Raw genomic sequence first — 20,393 nt, 5'->3', positions numbered from 1 at the left:
ATGCTCCTTTTATATCTAGAAAAAGTGCCGTAGATAGGCACTGGAGGCTTTTTTGATTTTGGACCCATGTTACGATGTCAATGACGTTGTCGATGGACGTGCGACCTCGACGAAAACCTGTCATGGCGTCCGGATAGATGTTGAATCGCTCTAGGTACCATTCTAATCGAGCAAGAATCATTCTTTCAATCACTTTGCCGACGCAGCTCGAAAGCGCAATCGGACGATATGATGAGATTTCAAGCGGAGACTTTCCACTCCTCTTTCTATTCCCCTTTCCCCCACCCCCAGTGCAGGGTAGCAAACCGAATGCTGTTCTGGTTGACCTCCCTGCCTTTCCTACCCTTGTTCTCTCTCTCTCTTATCATAGGCGCCTTTTATATCAAGGAATAATGCCGCAGTGAGTCGTTTCAGACGTTTTTGATGCCGAACAAACGTTACCAAATCGATGACATTATCTATGGATGAGCGCCCACGCCGGAAGCCAGCCATAGCATCTGGGTACACATTGTAATTTTCCAGATACCATTTTAGGCGTGTCAAAATCATTCTTTCCATTATTTTCCCTATGCAACTGGCCAGAGCGATGGGGCGGTACGATGACAAAACTAACGGTGATTTACCAGGTTTGAGAAGTGGAACCAAGCGACTGCATTTGCATTCACGTGGAAGCACACCGTTGCGCCAAGACTCGTTGTAATGGTTTAGCAGCATGAGTCATGCTTTCTGCCCAAGATTCGCGAGCGCCGCATAGGTAACGCCGTCCGGGCCAGGTGCCGAAGAGCGCCTGCAAGTCACCAGTGCCGCTTCAAGCTCCTCCACCGGAAACATTACATCTATGCGGGAATTCCGTGGCACAGGAATGGCACATGGCGTAAGTGCGCGTTGGAGCTGCAAGCTGGCAAGTCTTGAGCAAAATTCTTCACCAATGTCAATTTCGCTGCGACTTTCGTGCAAAGCGAGGGATTTGAAATCACATTTTTGGAAGAAAGATTAAAATGTTTATTTGCAGATGTTTTTGCGACTGATGTGTGCATGCCTATGCTGAAGAAGGTATAAATGTCCGGTGAATTTCAAATAAACTTCCAGTTCGCAGTCAGCGCTTGTCTGTGGTATTTCTTTCCTTGTGTCCTCGTCTTTTTCGCGCTGTTTCACCTCAGTTCTAAGATTTGAAAGGAACACGCTGTTGCGGTGACATGCGAAGTCCACGCGTGGTTCTCCACATCTGAGATAATCGTTGACGTGGATCCAACGACTCACAGAAAAGTTTCCATCTTTGAGATTGTAGTGCATGGATGCGGCGTTGAATCTTCTTTTGCGTCCACTTGCCTCTCCGAGATCATGGATGGATTTAGTTCTCCCTGTATCTTCTTTCAGCCCGTCGGCGAATTGCTCGTAGTCACTGCAGTTCGGCTTCAATTTCTTCACATTTCGGGAAAGGCTGAAAACTACGCGTAGACTCTTGCATGGCCTTTTGAATTTCGTGTTCCACACTTGCATGGTTCCCTTGCTGACCTACTCCCTCCATGTGCTACCAAAACTCCGACCAATCAATTCGCCGGAGGGTCGTGGAGGAGTATTTAGATAGTCCCTTGATCTTCAGGTACGTCGGAAATGGTCGCTTCAATGTGATTCGACGTCTGGAAACCATTGCACGTTTCTTTAAAGACGCTGAGAAACTAGGGTCACGTCTAGGCAGCTGCTGTAGGTTGGCCCACGTAAATATGTCGGACTACCATCGCTGAGGCAGTAAAGGTCGTGCTGTGTGGCAAAGGGTGCTAGTCTCTTTACCCTGGAGTCCATCTTGAAACTCCCCCAAAGGGGATGGTGAGAATTAAAATCTCCGGTGAGAATCGTAGGGCCGGCTGTCGCTGATAGCACGTCGTGCAGTCGCTTAGAGTCGAAGCCACTTGAAGGAGCATTGTAAACAGCGACGAGTGTGAATGTAAGCTTATTCGTTTTCTCAATTAAACAAACGTACTGGTTGTCGTCGTGAGGTGGGACTGGGTGCAACACGTATGTCAGATCACATCTAATATATACAATTACCTTGCTCACAGCACCACAGGTAGAGGACATGAATGCCTCATAGCCAGAAATGCGTATAGCATTCTGCACGTTCGGTTCGCAAATTACGAGGATGGGAAAACGGTTTTCAAAGACTAAATGTCTAAACTCTGAAATTCTCCACTTGTGACCACGGGCATTCCACTGCAGTAGAGATACTTGCTTAACTTCCTTGTGGAAAGGCAGCGAGGGGCGAGCCATGGTGCTGTGCGATGCTTTGAAGTACTGGAGTCAGCGCGTCCAATACTTGCAGTGCGCTACGAGCAGCCGGAGTGTCCATGTTTGTCAGCAGAACATAAAACATAAGAAAGATCTTAAGTGACATAGATATAAAGAAAGCTAATACAAAGGAGCGATAACTTTTAGGTTATCGCTTCCTCATTTAATGTGGTTATTGGGACTTTCTCCCTCTTTCCACGCTTGAGAGAGCGCTTGTCCTTCGGCGTAGATGACTCCAGGGTTTTTGGGTCGACCCCCATCGCTCTCTCTATGAGGCGATGGAGGACCGAGAGTTGGCCGCCGAGACCCGTGTCCCGGCCCTTGGGATTCGTTTGCGTTTAGGGCCCTACGAAACTGGTGTCTGCAGGGCCTTTGAAGAGGATGGAGCAGCACTGGCTGCCTCCCCCACGGGGGTGGGAGGGGTCACTGCGGGACCATTATGCGTGGGCCAGGAGGACTCCTGAGGCCTCTGTGACACTGCCCCCACCTGCGTCACATCGGCATAACTTCTTCTCGAGAGGTATGACGATCGTTTTCTTCCTTCAAAGAAGGAGCTTTTTTACCAGTTAGTGCAATTACTTCTTTTTCTTTTTTCCAGCAAGGGAAAGACCGCGAGTAAGCTGGATGGTTTCCTTTGGAGTGAACGCAATGCGGAGAAGGAGTGAAATTGTCAGATTGGTGACCGTTGCAGCTGCACTTAGCGCAGGTTGTTTCTTCTCGACATGCATGTGAAGCATGTTCAAACCTTCGGCATTTGAAACATCGTCTGGGGTTCGGGATATGTGGTCTTACATCTACTTTTACGCAACCTGCGTCCAGCGAGGTAGGCATTACGCTTGTTCCAAAGGTGAGTATAGCATGTTTTTTCGGGATTTCTTGGTCATATCTGCGGGTCACACTTCTTTGTACTTTGTAACGTTTTGTTCCTCGAAACCTTCCTGCAGTTCCTCATCGCTTAAGCCAAGACAGTCTTCCTCGGGTATCACACCCCTGCCTGTATTTAGTGTTCTGTGGGCTGAAATTGTCACTGTCGCGTCGCCAATACTGGTAAGTTCCAAGAGCTTTTGTGCTTGATCTTTGTTGTTTACTTCTAGGAGGAGGTCCTCACCAGACATTTTTGAGGCTTTGCATGTCGGTCCGATTTTGTCTTTCAGGCACTTGGCCACCAGGAATGGAGAGAACTTTCTTAATGGTATAATGTTTTCGCTGCGCAGTACATAGTACTTGGGAAATGATGGAGCATTGCTCCGAAAGGAGAACTGGAACGGTGCATCGGTGCGGCAACTTTTCAGACGCCGATCATACGCGACAGAGGTTTGCGCTGCCATAAGAAAAATGTGTATGTCCGGCAACAGCGCCGACCGTCCACCACTAAGCCCAATGAGGGGACGTGACAGAACTTGCGTACAAGTCTGCACGACGCCAGTCGTGCACCTTCATTATAACCAAATATGGTGTACCCAAGGTAGGATAGCCACACAAGGTTAACCCTTGCCGCCAAGGAGAAAGGAAGTAAATGGAAGAGAGAAGAAGACAGGAAAGGCCCGAAATCAAGAGAGAGAAAGATTCCAGGAGAGAGAGACAGGAAAAGGTGACTGCCATTTTCCTCCAGGTGGGTCAGTCTGGAAGTGCCGTCTATGTGAAGAAGTGGCCAAAGAGGTGTATTGCCTTCGCCGGGGAGGGAGGCCTGAAAGTTCCGAACACCCAGCATCGGCTCAAAATCCAGGATCCCCCTTTCCCCAGACACGGCTAAGCCGCGCATGGCTACACGTTGGAGGGTCGAACCCTCGTGCGCTCGGGTACGTGGTGTCGCAACGCACCTAACGCCTGCTCACGCAGACGCCCCTGCGGGATCTAATGCCATCTGTTGAATATGAAAGAGGATGTTAAATTCTAGGAAATGGTGGAAGTGGAATTTCGGATTAGTTTTGGATGTCCTAAATAAATAATTTTCGAAAATTCGTAAGCTCGAAAAATATAGAAACACGAAGCTTACAATTTCACAACCCTGCACCTAGAATATAAATCACGACTCTGTAACCTGCATCTATGAGAGCATCCAAAGCGGACAAATTTGATATATCGATTTATATCATAAGTGAATTCATTACAATGTTGACAAGGGTTTCGCAAATGTTCTATTCGCAAATTAGTGCTATTTTTGAGAGTCGTGTATAATGTACTAGTTTAGTCCACTTCAGGCGTACCTTTAGGTTCAATTGACGAAATTGTGATATTTATTTTTACTGCTGGGTTATAGATAGCTTCGTTTTCTGAAAATATGAGCTTTTTGCCAATTTTCTTAACAAATTGACGACCTAAATAAAAAGTTCCAAACCGACAGCAACTATACTTTAAATTTGTCTTTTATATGGAACAAACCTCATCAAATTTGGTGATATGCTCGCCTAGAAAAACAATTTCTCCATTTCCATTAATTTAGATAGGAGACCGAGCAAAACCTTTCTCAACCTCGCACAGCACCTACAGCAGACGCCTTCATGGACGGTTTTTCGTTTTCACCCATCCGTTTCGTCAAGGTACCCCCTATTATTTCCCTAGAAATTTTGCTTCCTGCACTGATGCGCTACCGCAGCACCTGCAAACCGAGAACGTATGCGCTAAGGTATTAAGATGGACGCATGAACAAGCTGGTTTTGCATTTTGGGGCAAAATGTATGACACAATAATTGTGCGAACTGTTTCATTGTCATCGTGCATTAGCATGCTATGGCCGAAACTGCTCAAATTATCACGTCAGATTTACTGGTCATCGGGCCAGGTACACCTTTAGGCATGACATATGCAGTACTTGTATTTAATTGTCAAAGCACTGACCTGTCACCCTGATTCATGTGCGTGAAAGATGACCACTATTTAGGATTATTGTGCAGTAATACATGCAGGATTTGCCTGTTCTTCATATTGTCCACCGTGTTGCTGTTCTGCCTTTATAGTATAGCCGCAATGCAGATTAGCAGGTGCCGAGCGCCAAAAAGGCCGCCCACGTACTCAAAGGCCTTGCGCACAACTCCTCACACTTACTTGCATTCAAGATTTGTGCGACTGTCGAGGACATCATTGAGGAAGGTTGGCAGTTCGAGGAAGGTGACAGTTGGCAAATGAGACAATTTGTTCGCATCCTCGTAGCGTAAAAAATTGGGATGGTCCTTCGAAAAACGACACCGTAGAGTGCATTGTAATTAATGTGATGAACTCCACGTCCCAAACTTCAAACCCTTGCCTCACCCTGCAAGGACTCACCTTGCAAGACGGAGGACTAAGCATCTCGCTTATATGTGTATTGCTGTGTAATATGTGTATTATATGTGTATTATACCAATTGTTGCCGGGCTTGGCGTCGGCCTTAGAACCTACTGGATCTCTTTTCAACACCTGCCGACATTCTGGCCTTGTCTCGTACCATAGTGTTTCAGCTCAACTCTTTAAACAGCTCATTTATTTCTCTCAAAATTTGGCAACCCTGCCAACGTGCGTTATGGTTTTTTTTATCTTTAAGTTATCTTTAAATTTAAATTAGTGCTATCCTGAGATTTCCATCGGTTTAACCTTTCCCAAGATGCCCGCATTTTGTCGGCCTCTGTTCATATTTTAGGGGATTTTTGACAGACGTTGAAACCATAGCTCGGCCCTCTCACCATGGTGCTCAAAAAGTCATTTTATTTTCGTGAGACCTTCTGCAAGTTTCTGCATTCTTGGCTTTTATCAACGTTCGCAATTCACTGTTAATTGTAGCCCATTTTGACAACTACATTTCCACGGAAGTCGGCAATCACGCAACGGTGATTTGACTGAAGCCGTTTAAATCAAATTTACCGTGGACCTGACAGCTGCTCTTTCCCACTTTGAAAGCAACTATTTCATTAATTAGCGCGATGTTTGACCATATAACTTCACTATCTAGAAAACAATGCAGATCCCGCGGACTGTGCGAATCGATGTAAGCGAAGCTCTATGTGCTTTGTATTTTGACTGACAATATTTAGCGGTGATGGTGACTGCGAATGTTCCATCTCTTTACCGTTTGGTCCGATTCGAGAGTAGTGAGTTGATGGCAAATGTTACCTTGCGTGTACCACTGCTGTTCGTCGGCGTGTTACACAGAACATACAGGGAGACGTGTTTGCTTGAGGCGTTGTTGTGCACCATTGTGTACAACCTGTGAGAATACTGAGCCTTGTCGTTGCCTCACATGGCACATCGCATCAGGGCAGAAGTGTTGGCAGAATTATGGGGCTGTATACGTGCCAAGCCACAATCGGATTATTAGGCACGCCGTAATGCCGGACTCCGAAACTTTGGACAACCTGGAGTTCTTTAACATGCATATACATCTAAGTACACGGGGTGTTCTCGCATTTCGCGCCCATCAAAACGCGGCCGCCGTAGCGAGGATTCAATCCCGCGACCTTGTGCTAACGCTCTTTACGCACCACTTTCGTCTGATGCATGGTTGAGAACCGTAGTGGAGGGCACAAGGGTAACAGGCCTTCCTGAAATGAAACATTCGGAATAACCCCTTGTTTGACGGTTACCAATTCAACCTTTCTTTCCAAGCTTATTCACTGTCTCCAATACGACTCTTTCATATGCGCATTGAGCAACATTTATGAAAGTTGTCCTATAGTCCATTTATGGCCTACACAGGAACATTGACGAGGAGGGGCGTTTTAGCGCTAGTACTGAGCTGGTAAACCTGCAGTGCTTACAGCCGGTGCTTATGAACTTCAGCTACACGAGCCACCTTGTGCTAACGACGCTCTTTACGCACCACTTTCGTCTGATGCATGGTTGAGAACCGGAGTGGAGGGCACGAGGGTAACAGGACTTCCTGAAATGAAACATTCGGAATAACCCTTTGTTTGACGGTTACCAATTCAACATTTCTTTCCAAGCTTATCCACTGTCTCCAATACGACTCTTACATATGCGCATTGAGCAACATTTATGAAAGTTGTCCTACAGTCCATTTATGGCCTACACAGGAACATTGACGAGGAGAGGCGTTTTAGCGCTCGTACTGAGCTGGTAAACCTGCAGTGCTTACAGCCGGTGCTTATGAACTTCAGCTACACGAGCCACCTTGTGCTAACGACGCTCTTTACGCACCACTTTCGTCTGATCCATGGTTGAGAACCGGAGCGGAGGGCACGAGGGTAACAGGCCTTCCTGAAATGAAACATTCGGAATAACCCTTTGTTTGACGGTTACCAATTCAACATTTCTTTCCAAGCTTATTCACTGTCTCCAATACGACTCTTACATATGCGCATTGAGCAACATTTATGAAAGTTGTCCTACAGTCCATTTATGGCCTACACAGGAACATTGACGAGGAGAGGCGTTTTAGCGCTCGTACTGAGCTGGTAAACCTGCAGTGCTTACAGCCGGTGCTTATGAACTTCAGCTACACGAGCCACCTTGTGCTAACGACGCTCTTTACGCACCACTTTCGTCTGATCCATGGTTGAGAACCGGAGCGGAGGGCACGAGGGTAACAGGCCTTCCTGAAATGAAACATTCGGAATAACCCTTTGTTTGACGGTTACCAATTCAACATTTCTTTCCAAGCTTATTCACTGTCTCCAATACGACTCTTACATATGCGCATTGAGCAACATTTATGAAAGTTGTCCTACAGTCCATTTATGGCCTACACAGGAACATTGACGAGGAGAGGCGTTTTAGCGCTCGTACTGAGCTGGTAAACCTGCAGTGCTTACAGCCGGTGCTTATGAACTTCAGCTACACGAGCCACCTTGTGCTAACGACGCTCTTTACGCACCACTTTCGTCTGATCCATGGTTGACAACCGGAGTGGAGGGCAGGAGAGTAACAGGCCTTCCTGAAATGAAACATTCGGAATAACCCTTTGTTTGATGGTTGGACATACGTCAAGGGCCCACGATACGAACCACCTTAAAATCGGTATCAGCTTGCATAGTGGAAGCTCAGATGAAACGTTTTCAAGCGTATAGGCTTTTAATTATCCTAAGGATACTTTTTAATTAACTTTCCTTCCCTATCATGAGGTGAAAGCTGACTAATAAGCATTTAAGTTTTTTTTTATTCTTAAGACTCCTGCTATCCTTTAAAACCACCTAAATTAGGAAGTATATTATGTATAATAAATTATTGCGTTAGGTGTGTAAACGCATACGTAAAAAAAGTCCTAATCCATTTTTTTGCTATTCACTCAATGAAAATGCAGCACGTCTGCGCTGTCGAATTGTACTGATGTGAAGAACAAGGCAGTTCCAAAAGAGTGAGTCACCAATCTAGCTCGCTATAAGGCGAGGTTGCGCTGGAAAAAAAATAACGCTCGAAGCACAACGACGGCTCCGCGCGAAGTAGTGCTTCCTCTGAATCTGATCTACGGATCAAGCCATCGGTTCGTCAGATTGGAACGCTCGTACATTGCAGTGCGATCTCGGGCGCCCAAATGTGATAGAGTACGTACACCAGTTTTCGCTTCACGCGCGCGACCTGGTTACATAACACTTTTTCCCTATTTAATCCGTGACAACATTCTGGATATTATAAATACATGCAGGCGCGTGTTGAGCTAACCGATAACTTTGAAGCAGCGGGTAGACGCCAAAGAAAGCTCAGCCAAAGAAGAAAAAAAAATATACAGTTGCGTTAGCTGAAACATAGTGCGCGTGGTAAAAAGTGCCCCCAAGACTGCACAGCGGCGACGACATGCTGAAAATTCAAGAGCTAAACACTTTCTGATTACTGGTACTTATCAAACCAGTATTTCGTGTGCCAAAGTAACCTTGTAGTCCAGGGGCCAGTTCAACCACGGGCACTGCGTCGGAGCTCATATTACACGTGACTGTACGTATGTCACCATCACTTGTCACAAAAACCAGCGTATTTTCTTCTTTAGGTCTTAACATTGGACAGCCAAAATATATGCAGCAAATCAGCAAAATCATTTGCTCCTGTCGTGTGACATAAGTGCCCGTCCCAGACCAAAACACTGCTGTAGCACACCACCAATGTTTTCGACTAAGTGCCATAAATGTATGTGCTGTTAGAAGGGACTACCCTCTCGGCGCAGTCGTTTGAAACTTGTTGGTACTCGGCCGATGTATTGAAATAAAATGTTCTAAAATTGTGCCCATGCATTTACACATGGGCATTGTCGTGAAATTGCACAGAATGGTGAAGGTGTAATCGCCAGAATTTCTAAGTATGTCCGTGCTACAAGGCACGAAAACTTTTTTTTTCGTTTTTAATGTAACACAAAGACATGCGCGTGCTTGTTGTTATGTTATCCAAGGAATAATATCTGAATATAAAAGTGAGGACTTAACAAATGAGCAACACATTGCTACCTTTTAGGAAGGAAAAAGAGAAAATAGAATCGTTGAAGAGCACTACTGAAAAATCAAAACCGAAACCAAATTTTGAGCTTAGGGTTGTTTTTATATAGTTGACGAATGTGGAACCAAGTCCTATGTGGCTTTAAAGAATATTGCGGAGCACGGTATTGAACAGCTGCCAGCATGACGCGGGACAATAAGTGTGTGCGATTAAACCACTCAGCCACGGCTTCCGACGTTTCCACAATAGTACGCTTGCGTTTATCAAGATGCCACGTGACTTTGCACGACTGTGTTCTGAAAGTCGCTTTTGGGAACAGTGTTACGCCATGTGTACAAATTCGATATAGGCATCAATCGGAAGCTGAGTCTCGGTACTGCATATGCTGTAGCGGCTATTACGATAGCGCTTGTAGTTCTATCACAGCGGCCGTTTCTTCTAAGGAATTAAGAAAAATTTTCGTCATTTCCATAGGCTTCCATTGCTGAATGTTTAACCGCTCTGGGAGCAAACTGTTAGCGTTCCACAGCATGATCACTGCATTTGTCTCGTGTGGATTGTCTTCAAGAACATGTCTGTCGCCTGCCTTTTTCAATATTCGACCGCCCTTTTCAATTATTCGCTAAAAAGTCGCTCATTCCATTGAAAACGCACTAGCTTGATGCCGCGGCCACTTGGGGCGCTAGTAGCTACGTATAAATAAAAGCTGGATATGAATGCGAGGTCATTAAAGTTTTATATGGACGATAGAAGAAATAAACGCGTATTTCTATGGGAAACATTCGAGCATATGAAATGAAAGCACGCAGGGAATTGCCAGTACCGGGAAAGCCAAATGCATCACGACGTATTTCCTAACTCTCCCGATTTTTTTGTAAAGTTTACGAGTTCGGACACGTTTTACCATTCTACGGACGTCGCGTGAAGTTATACGAAAAAATTAATTCTGCTTGCGTAAATGTATCGCGCGTCGGTCTCCGCGCCTGAGTACCTTCTGTGTCAGGCTTTTGATAGTGAAAGTACGCAAGAGGGATGCTTGCTCCGAGTAAGCTCCTACGATGAAGTTCTTGAAGCAGGTGAAGTTGGCGACAGCAAGGTCGCTGAAAAAGTTCCCGAGATCTAGAAATAGTCTGCTGCTTGTCAATAGTTGCTTTTCCAAGTTTCGTCGGTGCACTGCGTCTGAAGATTATAAAGTATCGTTACTCACGTGTATATGTATCTCTGAAAGACGTACGCTGAGGGCCAGTTTAGGACAAGTATAAAAAAAGACGCGTTTTATGTTTCCTTTTCCTCCCCCCAACTCGCCTCCCTTGGAATTTTACTAATTGTATAAGGTTCACAGGTTAACAGGTATGATTGAGGAGTGAGCTGTGGTCCCTTACGAAGTACGTCACGCAATTGCAACAGCCCGGTGACAAAATATAAAGGCAGTGACTACAGTGACGGGGCCCGGTACTTTAACATCTGCACTACAGTGACGGGGCCCGGCACTTTAACGTCTACACTACAGTGACGGGGCGGGCCCCTTAGTGACGCTGTAGCGAGGTCAATGGCAGCACTTCTTTCAAAAATTTTATGCAAACAACTTCGAGCACTTCACGGCAGGTACTGAACTTTATTAAGGTCCTAAGGATCGACTCCAAAACCCCCTTATGAGGGAAGAGCCGCCGCGAGCCACTCCAACGTTGGGACGGGCAGGCCGTGCCTGACCGCCTCCTGCCACTCTTCTTCCGTGGTGAGGTGATCGTGGTCCCGCAACGAGGGGCACCGCAAGAGCATGTGTTCTAAGATGCAGAATGGATCTCCGCACTCCGAACAATCGGGCTTGAACGAGTCCTGGCGTGGTGCGGGGGATAGACCCTCCTGTCGATAGTGCTTTGTAATCTCGTTCAACGTGTCGAGCGAGTCCTTGTGGAGCCCTGCGTCCGCGCCTGCGAGCGGCGTTTCTCCGGCGCGGTGGGTGAGTTCGGGCGCGTGGGCGTGTGCCAGCTCGTTGGCGTTGGCAACGACGGGGTAGACCCGAGGCTGCCCATGTGTGCCGGGAACCAAGTGATGACCTGGGGGGCGACGTGCCTCCCTCGAAACCGAACCCGCGGCGAAGGCCCTGACCGCCGCCCGGGAATACGTGTAGACCTGCAGTCTGCTTTCGTCCCGGAGGGCCACAATTTGTTCCGCCAGTGCCGGGGACGAGCCCCGCACGGACGCTGTGATCCACCACGGCCGCCGCGAACCGGTCGGACGAACCGTATTGGGTGATGTCGACGAACGCGACCGATCGTGGATCGCCGGCGACGGATCCGAGAAGCACGGCGCACATTGTGTTGCGGGTGCATGTTGCGCGGAAACGGCGAGACCGTGCCGGCCTCCGCGACCCCGAGTCGAGCGCGCGCCGCCTTTCCCTGAGGGCAGTGGATTAAAGTCCAGCGCCTCCAGGATCCGCCTCCCCGCAGGCGAGGAAGTGAGCCTGACAACCTGGACTGACTTATGTGACTTGACAACCTCATCGAAGGTGTTGTGGACCCACAGTTGCATGAGCTTCTGCGTGCTGGCGCCTATGGGGACGCCGAGCACTTCACGGACCGCGAGATTTTATTCCAGTGCTGTCCACAGCACCATGTGAATTTCACGATGTCAGCAACTTCCGTGCAGTAACGGAATGCATTGATTATTATTGTGATGATTATTATGGCCCCGTAATACGGCCGTGGCAAATGCCACAAAGTGTGTGGAAAGGTGGAGGAACAAAGAAAGAACGAAAGAAAAAACGACTGACTAACGACACATGTGCCGTGAACAGATTGCTCTTCTGACTGGCGAAACACGTGTAGGGATGAGGTGTCCGTTGTGACTGGCGAAGCACGTGCTCGAAAGAGACCCGTCACTATTGGGGGCGAGCTCCACCACTGGGAGAGCTGGCGCCGCCGTCGGCGCGTGACGTCGTATGAGGGATCACGTGGACACAGTGGCCGCGTCGACTGCTTCGGAAGCACCGAAGCGAGCTAACAACGAATGTTTAAGGTCTCCACTTGCAGCTGCGGTTCTGATTTAGTGAGGAGATTTCCCCGCTTCAGGTGTGTGCGTAACAACACTTGAAAAAACTATAATAGGTAGTGGCTGCCTTTCAAGGCGTCCAACATGGTAGGCTACTGCTCGGTGCACACCCGCAGGACAAAAAGCTGCGCGAAGCTTGGATCGCGAAACTTAGAACCGGCAAGCAGCCATTGGCTACAACGCGGTTGTGCAGCGAGCACTTCCCCGAGGAAGATTTGTGATAAGGCGTCGGGCTGCGATGTTCGATGAGTAGCAGAAAGTGCGCACTGAAACGCTCGCCCGCGCGCGCTGCCCGACTGTCGTGAAGCTTTGGTCTATGAACAGGTTGATGGCAGATGCTGTATGATAACGTCCACGCAACAATAGTTGCTTGCGTACTGTCAACTGCTCATATGCTGCGGCATAAAGTTCACGGCACGGTGCGAAAACGCGCTCGCAGCGAAAGCGGAACGTGCGCTTGCATGCAGACGCGCAGTCGGTCACCGCGAACCCGTGCGATCACTGCATTGAAGCTTCACTCTCTTATGCTCCATTTGGTTGCATACAAAAGCGGGCATTAAGAATAATGGCGCACTCAAGAACCGATACACCCAGCAGGCCACTGTTCAATCAACTAAACATATTGCCATTCGATTTTATGCGTGGGCGTAAAATAGCTATCTATTATGTAAACAATATTGTGAAACGCAATCATCCTTTCCATGTGTCCGTATATTTTTTCACGTTCTACCAGAAGTACTGCCGCTGGAAATGTCAACCTGCCTCCTGTACATAATGTATGTGGAAAAAGACTATTTGGATTTGTTTGATTTAAGGCATTGAACAACATACCCACCAAAATAAAAGAAACACGAAATTTCGGCAGAGCACTGAAATCGTATTTATTAGCTACAAACCACTGATTTGGTGCCTGTATTCATGCTTGGCGTTCTGTTCTTTACGGTTTGATAATTTACGTAACTGGTAATATTTTTTATGTGTGCTATAATAAAAAAAAAAATTCTGTTTTTAATGTGCTAATGTGTTGCTTTCATCCTCTGTATTGATACTCTTATGCTTGTACCGCATGTCTATTATTTTTCGCCTCCGGACCCATCCACTAGCTTGCGGCTATTTGTTCCAACAATCTTTTGCGTATGCACTGTAACACCTATGATGATTATAATACAAAAAGAGCAAGAAAGTTAACTCTAATGGAAGGGGAACGGTAAAAAACATTAAGAAAGGCATGGCATATGTTCATGCTTGTGTAGCACTAAACAATGAATATTGTACTGGATTAAGAAAGAGAAGCAGCGGGTAATTGCTCGCTTAGACGACCATAAACATGCAGTTCGATGAAAATTGAGAAATGATATTGAAGCTTCCAAGACTTCAGAAGGAAAGAAAAAGACTGAATTATCGCGACGGCACATCGCAAGTCGCCGTGATGGTCGTATGCTGCGGCATAAAGCTCACGGCACGGTGCGAAAACGCGCTCGAAGCGAAAGCGAAACATTGTGCGAGGACATGCATGCAGACGCGAAGTCGGTCACCGCGAACCCGTGGGATCGCTGCATTGAAGCTTCATTCTGTTATGCTACATTTGGTTACACATACAGGCAGCCCAATATAAGAACATATTTCACATAGTTTTCTCTCAGCGGTTGCCTACGTTTCACGCAAACCGGTTCGGGGGAATCGATCGCGGCGACCGCGCACAGTGTCCCAGCTTACCGTACGTAGTGGGTAAAGAGATAGCATCTGTAAACCATTGTGCGCTTTCTGTTTGTCAAACATTATTATTATTATTATTATTATTATTATTATTATTATTATTATTATTATTATTATTATTACCACGTAAAACCCCATAATTTCTTTAACATTATTATTTTGAAGGTAAAATACTTCTGTCATTTCGAGAGCACTTGCAAAAATGGTCAGGACGGCTGCCGCGTAGTATCTTTATTTAGCGCCGATAGCCAAACCTATGCGGAGCGCGCCGAGTTATCCCTCAGACTACGCGTACGCATGTAAGGCGCTTCCGACAGAGGGCGACTCGGTAAGTCTTCGCCCCCGATACCAACATCGTACTCTATGGGACGGCCCCGTCGCTTCAGTGTTGTTAAAGTGACGGGCCCCGTCACCGTAGTGCAGATGTTGAAGTACCGGGCCCCGTCACTGTAGTGCAGATGTTAAAAGTACCGGGCTCCGTCACAGTAGTCACTGCCAAATATAAAACCCTAAAACTTGTAGCGAGCTATTGACAAGGATGCGATGATTTCTGCTGAATAGATTTACATTCCAGCGATTCAGCTGACCTGACCACTACGGCTTTATTTTCGTCCTGTGCTTACCGTATCAGACGCGTGCGCCTCTCCTACAACTAACACGGCATCGAACGTGCCCACCGCACTATGATACAGGTGTACAAATTTACAAATGCAGTGTGCACAATAACCCATCGTCCCTCTGGTTCCGGGCGTCCTCCTGTCGCCTGAGTCATTTCCCAGGCCCATATACTTACTTGGCGTTGTGAGTTCATGATTGGTGCTATCATCAGGTCTCGTGCTCGAATGTTCGCCGGTAATGCAATAGCCCTGTCTGCATCGTCCCGGCTTTTTGCGTTTCTGCGAATAGTAAGCGAGAGAGCGCAACGCAAAATGGGAACTGGGCATCTCGTCGCTCCCGCACTGTCATCGCGCTTGTTCTCTGCGAGTCTTCCATTTTACGGAATCGTGTACGACCTTGATCGCAGCGGCCCCTAGATACTATCATCCACGGCACAGCCCGGGCTCGCCAGAAATGTGCTGTGCTATATATGATCCCTGGCATTCCACCCAGCTTCAAATTGATGATACCAGCACAGGGGCACAAGGAGCAAACGAATTCAAATACCGCCACGGAGCGGTTGATGGGTGAAAGCTACGTGGAGAAAAGCAACAGGAAGCTGCAGGATTGGTGAATGGGTGAAGTGTTTTCTTTGTGGCAAGGTGATCCATGCCGCTACCGTGCTACAAATGGATAATCTTTAGGTTATCTATCTTATCAATCCATTTATCTATCTATTGTCGTGATCCTACTGCCAGGTCGCGAGTTCCAGATGCGCAATATAATAGCAATAGCCATATTTTAAAAGTGGCAACAGAAAGAAACGAGTGACAAGAATAACCACACGACCTGCTTAGATTAGCTCATGGCAGCTTAGTGTGGAGCCTATTATTAGCCAATTATAGGCGTTTGTGGTGAAAAAATGCCAGTTATTTTTCTCTCTCTCTTTTCTTCTCTGCTTGGCTGCCTTTCTGTTAGTCACAGTCTGCGCACTTGCGTTCACATGGGGGCAAGTAGCCGTGCTGCCAGATACACGAGTAATCCAGCACGGAAATGCGAGCTGTACATGGAGAACGAAACCTTGAAGCACATCCTGTTGTGTGCCACTGATTTCTGGAAACGAGATCCCCAGCAAGAGGTGGCGGCATATTCGCTGGTGACTGAAAGGAAATGCCTTCTCTTGCAAAGAATCAGTATGAGCGCGTCAATCACAAGTAAGCAAAGGCATGCGTGGCGATGAGCACTGATTTGTTTGAGCAGTCGACCTTATCAAGCTTTGAGTTTCAATCTCGGGAAGCGGAGCAGTCGACCATTGCTTCTTTTTTTAGGCTTGCAGCGCAGCTCGGAAGAGCAAAAAAGGAATAAGGTAGGGGTAATCAAAGGGAACGGGAAACAGAGTGAGCGCTCTGTTTCAATCATGACATACCAACTCGCCCAAACTGCCACGCTTTTGACCATTGCTTCACGAACAGCGTTTCGGGAACACAACACAGGCGTAATGTGTCGATGCACCGGTTCATTAGTGTAGTGCATAAGTAAACGGCCTGTTTAAGTGATGGGGCTGTTGAAGTTCCGCTGTTTATGTTTGTCAGAGTTCCGCGAGCTTACTGAGTTCCAGGGTATCGCACATCATTTCACTTATCGTGCAGTCACTGTGCTCCGCCGTGCATGGGTGCAGACATATTACTCCATGTCAACGTAGCAATCTGGCAATGAGGTGCGGATACGAGTAAGCACAAACATCGCACCAATTGTAGCACAAAAAATTAACTTTCTGCTATTAAGGCCAGAATCGTCGTTATTGCTACCAGAAACATGCGTAGAGCGCAAGCGAGCCACGCATAAGAGCGGACAGAAATCAGCGACACTTCTCAAGCGCAGCTTGTTTAAAAGATAGAGTTCAACGCCGCGATGCCACAGCAGTTTAAAAGAATGTGTCTTTTACTTATCAATAACCAAGAGTAGGAGAATATGGCTGGAAAAAAAATACTCACTTTACACTCTTCGCCATCAGTTATGTGTCCATAATACCAAATTGGATCATTAGCACGTAATTTGCACCAGTAAATGCATTCCGTCTTTATTTCAACCATCTGTGAAAAGTTCAGTGGTGGTCGTTAAGGGCTTCGATTAACGAAAATTCAAAGCAAGCATGGCACGACATGTGGTCTTACAACTTTTGAAAAAAAAAATAAAGTGCGAACAAGAATCAGAGCGTAACCGCATGGGTCTAGGCGTACAGGGCATTAGAGTTGCTGTTTGGGCTCCGTGCGCCAAAGGCAGAGAAGCGCAGTCAAGGGAGACGGAGACTTAGGTAATGCGAAGGGTTATAAGAAAATTTGCATCAGAGCTTATGGAGTAGGAAGACGCAAAACGAAGGTAATTGAAAATAGCTCGGAAAGGCCTTCGTCCAGCAGTGGACGCGAAACAATCTGATGATGAAATGATTCCACGTGCAACAAGAAACTCTGGGAAAATTAGGAACTATCACCCCCCAGCAAACGGGAACTGCGAACCAGCAGGGTGTCTGTAACAGCATAATCCTAACATCACGTCCCTAACACCCCCCTCGATCCCCCCTCCCCGGCACGCTTACCCCGTCCTACGGGGACGAGAAAGAAAAAATCCCGCTCGCGGTGAACCTTGAAATGAACAAGCAAATAGCTTCTAAATGATTAGGCCCGCGTCACGCATGATGCATAAGTCCCTTTTTGCGGCGAACGCCATTACAATATGAGGAAACGTTTCAATCTATGGCAGTCTAGGGAAGTCGTTCTTTCCATGCTCTGGCGTGCCTGATAAGTCTGCAAGCTACAGTAATAAATTCAAATGTGCCGTTGGCCGTACCGTGCTCAAATGCCCAAATTACCGCGAGTTTCAAAACAACTAAAGAGCCTGCAAATAATCGCTGCTCGGCGAAATAAAGCAGAGAACTGTTGAAATGACGAAACTAGAGGGCAAAAGCAAGCCGACTGCTCTGTTTACCGAGTGGTCGTGCACAGTCGTCCGCGGCACTGTATTCGTAATTGTCTTTCTTTCGCCTGTTTACAGTCATGGTGCGCTCTGGGGAGTCAGATCTGTCAAACTATAAAAAACGTTTTCGGTTCCTGAACCATGAGCTGTGCACTACCACATGGTGCAACAGCCTCTCAGTGGGAACTGTGCGTCGCCCCCCCCCCCCCCCCCACGTTATGAGGTTACATTTGAATGACTAACCTTAGAAATATCCCCGCCTAACTTATTTCCCCAAAAAAAGCACGCAAAACAACAATATTCGCGTATTTATTGAGATAAAGTACACCAGATTTTTTGCTAAACTACTGAAAATAAAAGTACACGATCCCTTTATACTGCCCTTCGCGATACGGCACTGTACACTGTCTGTCTAACTGTCTTTGTTTTGTAAAACGCTTTTATTTTTTCAGCCTTCTAACGCTAACATTCATGGTGTAATATTAGGCCGTTTGTGTTTCTCGCATACTCTACGTCTTCTTAGAGCCATGCACTACATCACATTATTTCTTACAATTAAGAATGTGCTTAGGCTGTGACCGCCGTTGTTTTGTTGCAGTTGATAAGACTGGGACCTCCCATGCTTTCATCGACTGTCATAATTTTCGCGCGTGTTCATTCATAGCGTAAACATATTGCTTACCTAACATTCCAAAGGAATAGGCACACAATTCATGCGTTATTTTTGCCCATCGTTTTGTTTTCAAAGAGAAGTGTAAGAAACGTTTTCGGTATTATTGGTACACACAGCCGTACTATGCATATTTGAGCGTGACGTACCCTGACAGCTTCTTTAATAGTTTGATATCCTGTCATACTAGTTTCCCACTGTTATCCGATTTCAGCCCCTCGTGAGGATATTGTCAGTGCAAATCGATGTGTACAAAATAACAGCTAAGCTTTTGACGATATAAGACCTCGATAATTTTGACACTAGCAATGTCATTTGAACTAATGTGCTTTGACACACTAATTATCTTACGTTCACTAATAAAATTTTAATTAGCCTTAAGACACTTGCTCACTCAAGAGTGAAACAAGCCAGTTCATTTAAACCATCCGTTTAATCGAGGTTCTGTGCCCATACCACCAATTTACAATTTCAAGAAATTAGCCATGAAAACATGCACATGGCGAAATACGTCGCTGTTCTAGTTAACGCTTCTAATCCCTGCAAAAAAATGTGGTGCGATGTGGTGTGGTTCCAGTGCGTAGTATTATGTGGCGTCCACACTATATATAATCGCTCTTTCTTAGTCCTAGAAGAAGGCGATAAAAATAGCGAGCTATGCTCGAGCACCATGCACCGCCATGTTCATCCCATCGTTTTGAAGAGAGTGTTTCAGCGACCGTTAATGCAGACTCAATAGTCTATACCTTGCATGAAATGCAGGAGCCTTTCTGTCATTTGTTTATTTACTATTTCATTTCCTGTTTCCTCGTTTCATGTTTTCCTTTCCTCTTCTCTTTTTATTCCCCTCCTCCCGAAAGAGTAGACAGGCGTTGTGCCTCTCTTGGTGGTAGTTGTCAGCTTGCTCACTCCCTGTTTGGTTTGTGTGCTTGTGTGCTTCCATAACTAATAACAATAATAATTAGAACTATTGGCTAAAGGATCGGAAAGCTGGTTCACAGCGCATCTTCGAGCTTATGTTTTTACTCCGGCATTCTCGAGCTACAGGGAGGTACCCTCTTCGAAAGCAGGCCCAGTCATATTAACGTTGCCAACTAAAGCACTTGGCCCGGACGAAATAACAAATGCGATGGTAAAGATGTTGTTCCAAGAAGCTCCGAATAAAATTTTCAAGATGTCAACTTACTCTGTTGTAGTGCACGGATTCCACATGAAAATAAGTTGTCCAAAATTATTCCGTTACTTACAAAGCAAGGAACAGGGTATACTGTCGACAATATGACAACATAAGAGCGACTTCGTTAACTTCAGATGTGCTGAAACTTATCGAAAGGGGCTTCATCGGCATATAATAGATTTTATTATAAAAAACCAGTTGTCGAGCGCCTGTCAAATTAGATTTAAATCTGGTCATTAGACATGGCCCGCGCATGTAGACCTTGAAAGTCGCAAAAAAACAGTGTGCGGCTTTAGTTAGTTTAGATATATGTAAAGCCTATGATAGTACTGAACAATTAAGGTTGATAACTTGGTTACAGAGCCACGGTGTTGCAGCATGGATAAATGAATTTCAAGAGAGAGGGAATTCTACTGTTTTCAAAGTGACTTTTCTTCTCCTAGACACAAGAAAACAAGATGAGTGCCTCGGGGATCATCCCTGTCACCGCTATTGCTTAATATTTTGCTGAGCAGAATACCCGTTCACCAGGGCGTGAGTACCTATGTTAATGTTGACGGCATTGCTTTT

The 20,393-nt window shown here is 46.3% G+C and overlaps 1 protein-coding gene across 9 annotated transcripts in view; it reads right to left on the bottom strand.

Annotated features, from left to right (window-relative positions):
* The window catches only part of LOC135895862 (uncharacterized), a 37,124-nt gene that overhangs the window by 4,438 nt on the left and 12,293 nt on the right, over positions 1-20,393 (bottom strand). The window contains exons 4-10 of one of the 9 annotated variants that reach the window (XM_065424061.2): positions 16,998-17,096; positions 15,200-15,302; positions 8,093-8,152; positions 7,755-7,814; positions 7,417-7,476; positions 7,079-7,138; positions 6,741-6,800 (exon numbers count right to left, since the gene is read on the bottom strand). In XM_065424061.2, coding sequence (XP_065280133.1) covers positions 6,741-6,800; positions 7,079-7,138; positions 7,417-7,476; positions 7,755-7,814; positions 8,093-8,152; positions 15,200-15,302; positions 16,998-17,096 — 502 coding nt within the window. Of the gene's footprint in view, positions 1-6,740; positions 6,801-7,016; positions 7,139-7,416; positions 7,477-7,754; positions 7,815-8,092; positions 8,153-15,199; positions 15,303-16,997; positions 17,097-20,393 lie in introns of all 9 variants that reach the window. The other 8 variants (XR_011512067.1, XM_065424062.2, XM_065424065.2 and 5 more) reach the window with 8 other exon arrangements.

Source organism: Dermacentor albipictus, chromosome 2, assembly GCF_038994185.2.
Source record: "Dermacentor albipictus isolate Rhodes 1998 colony chromosome 2, USDA_Dalb.pri_finalv2, whole genome shotgun sequence".
Lineage (NCBI taxonomy): Eukaryota > Metazoa > Arthropoda > Arachnida > Ixodida > Ixodidae > Dermacentor > Dermacentor albipictus.
This window is presented reverse-complemented; position numbering and strand designations above follow the sequence as displayed.